The sequence below is a fragment of the Populus euphratica genome, unplaced genomic scaffold (genome assembly GCF_000495115.2).
Source record: "Populus euphratica unplaced genomic scaffold, PopEup_1.0 scaffold4356.1, whole genome shotgun sequence".
Taxonomy (NCBI): domain Eukaryota; kingdom Viridiplantae; phylum Streptophyta; class Magnoliopsida; order Malpighiales; family Salicaceae; genus Populus; species Populus euphratica.
The window spans coordinates 3,132-6,957 of NW_011504152.1; the positions used below are offsets into that span (position 1 = coordinate 3,132).

Genomic DNA, 3,826 nt, shown 5'->3' on the forward strand with positions numbered 1-3,826 from the left:
GTCTGCCTATTAAAGAAACCGCGAACGAAACCAGCAAAAGGGAAGGCAAGGAACTTAAAGAAGAATTAATGAAATTCTGGATGATGGCTCATACGTGCAGCCCCCAGTTCGTGGTGGGCCGTTCAGTTACATGCTCTGCCTCAGGTGCATTCTGTCTCCTTGTTGCCATGACTTTAGCTGAGGCCATGCTGCGATCTTACTTGATGCCCCGGTCATTCAAATTCTGCACCGGAGAATCTGAGTATAAGTGGTCGACCATCGTAGTTCTTATTACACAGACCATTGCAGTGGGAGTTGGTTCTATTGCCCCTGCAATCAGATGGTTCAGTGCTCTGAAATTCAGATGCCCAACCAGAAGAAAGAAAAGCAGCAAAAGAATATTTACAGTAGAAAGGTACTGGATCCAGTTGCTTGTGGAGATGAAAGAGTGCCCACTAGCCATACGAATCCAGGACCGATTTTGCAGGAAACTTGCCTACTATGTTAATAACAAATTGGTAGACATCTGTCTCGGAATGCAAACTGGAATTGTGTTGGGTAGCAAAGTGATTCAGTTCATTTCAGTTTACTCCATGATCTGGATGTTATCACTCTCCGATCTCTGCAAGAAGTTAAGAACAATGAAACCCGACAACAGCATATCATCTGACTCAGGATCAGAATCACGATACAGTACAAAACCAGATCTCAGCCGTTTTGTTTTGCATCTTGAAGGTGAAGACGAACTAGTTGAGTCGATGATGAAGAATAACTTTGATACGACTGATCATTGGCTGCGAAGGGGGGAAAGGAAACAGCCAAAGCATCTCATGGAACTGTTGGAAAAATCAACCGTTGCAGAAGGATTTAAGGGGGTGAAAGAGTTTGACAGTGACCTAGTTCTCTCTCTAGATTGTGATGAACCTCCAAACTGTTGGGCTCTTCCTGTAGTAACTCTGACAGCCATTGCAGTTGCCCTTCCAAATGTCAGTAGTGCTTTGATGAAACAGTTGATGCTCAGTGTACATGAAGGCCTCATGTATGTCAGACTCATAGAAGATAACCTGGACGCAAAGGGAGAATTGATTAACATCAGGAAAGCAGCAAATGTTGTATGGCTTGGAGTTGATCTCGACAACAAGTGGCTAGATGTGGACCTTCGAAAACTGTCCGTACAAGCAGAAAGCACAAAGGAAATACTTGAGAAACTATCTGATGTTGCAAAGACCAGGTTTGTGGAGTGTAAGAAGATATTTATGAATCAATGTCCGAAGGAAAGACCTTCAAAGTGGCCCATCAAGGTTCTGGCTGCTAATTCCATGTATAGGATAAGCCAAACTCTTCTGCAGAATTGTGAAAGTAGAAATGACTTGGTCGACGAAAGATTATTTGAAGCTTTAACTGTCATGATCTCTGATATACTGGGTGCTTGTCTCACTAACTTACGGCGTGTCATATTCCACTGTTTGAGCAGGGCTGTCATCGAGAGGGACTACTGTGTACGCAGGGCAGTTCACATTCTTGGAAAAACAGAAAAGATCCGGAAACTTCTAGATCAGCAGCCTATTTCCACTTTAGATCCAGATCGAATGGCCTGCATTGATGAGTGGCGTTCATTGAATGATTTGAAGACCTCTTCGCCCTTCATTCCATCATCTTCAGCAAAGAGCGAAACAGTTTTCTCCACTTCAAGCGACTTGTATCTAACCATGGAATAAACTTTACTAGCCTGGAGCTGGAAAATAGAAGCAACTTCCCACTATGCCATGTAATAGTTGAAAATACTTGGCTTCCTGTTCTTGTCTTATGTTATACAAGTTAATACTCACAGCTGAAGACAACATGTAATGCAGATAGTCCATCTAGAAGCAGAAAGTAAATTTTTGTGGATTTTGTGAAACAGAGGATGCAGTTGGCATCCCTTATTCAACTGTAACAGTCTAATGAATCTCTATGGCAGTACAGAACCATAAAGCATCCAATCGAGAAGCTTTTTATCTATCAGGTGAAAAGGCCAGTGTTCTAGAAAGGCTACTTACAACCTTGTAATAAATTGACATGCACAAAAAACAATTCTATGTGCCGGGATTTTTTAAACTCAAGCTAAAGTTGTACTAATCAAAATCCCAGGGCCCCCAGAGATTTGATGAGAGCTAGTATCCATTTAACGAAATTGATATTCCAATATCAACCATTAGGCCTTCCAGTCTAGGCATGCCGCAGCAGCATTGTGCTAGATGTCGACTCCAGAGCCACTTGGATCCAGAAAAAAAAAATTCAGCAGTGGAGGTTATTTGACTACCATTGCAAGTAGCCAAATTGACAAAAACCCTTACGTCTCCCGACGAGTCATGAGACAATCCAGTCCTGGACAGCTCCAAACCAAACGATTGGGACACATTCAACAGTAATCCTGCTTAGTGTCAAATAACCCTTTAATTTGTTGGGACACATTCAACAGTAATCCTGCTTCGTGTCAAATAACCCTTTAATTTGACCATAGACAATGTCCGGCACAATACAGATAAGAGAAGGGCAAATCGGAAGCAACTCAGACAACCAATTTACTAGCAAACCCAGACCAAGCATCAAGACAAAGTAATCACTTGGAGAACTACTGAAGTGAAAAATGTAGATGGGAAAGGTTGGCTGTGGCATCGATGGGAACCTGAATGAAGCAAAATTCAGTGAGCCTATCCCACGGATTGGCCCCTATGTAGCAGCAGCATCTCTGGTCTATGAAAGTGCTATGGCTGTAGATGTCATTCATGGCTTCAGCTAACAGAATTTCAGGTTTTCTAGCAGATTCTTCTCCATCAATGCCACTTCACTAACCATAACGTTGGGATATTTGTTAGAGGCAAAATTAGAAGTAAAGTTCAATTATTTTTTGAATTAAAATGTTATTGAAATTTAATATTTAATGTTTAACATAGAAGATTAACATAATTTAAATAAATTACGAATGAATGAAAAATTAATTTTAAAAAATCTTTCTTGACATGTTTTGTTAAAACTCAAGATCTTTTTTTAAAAAACAATTCACATAAAAAAAATATAAAATTTTCTTAATGTTTACAAAATAAAAAGTTAAAATTGAGTTAAAAAGCATACAAGTTTTTGGAGGAGAGAGCTTTCAAGCAAAGCAAGTTTTGGGTTAAAACCCATATGCATGCATGTATCAGTATGATTTTATTATAAAATAATATTTTATATCATAAAAAATTATTTTTATCAATTAAAATTTAGCCTTAATTCTTGTTCATCTTCTAAATTATTGTTATGCTAGCAATCCCTTCCAAAAGTTTTTTCTATAGATCTTAACAATTTTTTCATCTAAAAATTTCAGATTTATGACTATTATATTTAATTTTAATTCTTAATTTTTAATAACTAATTAAAAGTTAATAATAATAGGAATTACTATCACCAAAATTAATTTTTTAACATTTTAACTTTCAAAATTCACTATAAAAAAGAGGTGAATGAAGATTTTGACACATGTTTTTTTTTCTAAGTTCTTACTTCTTCTCATCTTATTGTAGTGTTTTTTCTTCTTTTTTTTATGCTTTATTTTTTCTTTCAAATCTAGAGCTTTATCTTGTTGAAAAATATTTAAGTTGCATAATTCTTGATTTAAAGATCTTGTTTATAAGTGTAAATAAACTAAAATGATGTTGTTGAAATCTTGAAAGGTATATTACAAATATCTTAGTTGCACAAATGATAAACAATAAAGTTTTAAGAATAAATTATTTATTATTTGACAACAATAAATTTTTTATTATTTTAAAATACTTTATACAAGTAAATATTTATTTTATTTTCATTTAAACGTACATATTTT

General features: G+C 36.3%; 1 protein-coding gene across 1 annotated transcript; it reads left to right on the plus strand.

The window, feature by feature from the left end:
• Nucleotides 1-83: 83 nt before the first annotated feature.
• Nucleotides 84-1,697, plus strand: LOC105120015 (uncharacterized). The gene has a single exon (XM_011018206.1). It carries the CDS (start codon nucleotides 84-86, stop codon nucleotides 1,695-1,697), a length of 1,614 nt encoding a protein of 537 aa, XP_011016508.1.
• The last annotated feature ends 2,129 nt before the right edge of the window (nucleotides 1,698-3,826 follow it).

Coding starts and splice junctions, on each gene's coding strand:
- LOC105120015 (XM_011018206.1), top strand. CDS start 84: ATGGCTCATACGTGCAGCCCCCAGTTCGTGGTGGGCCGTTCAGTTACA.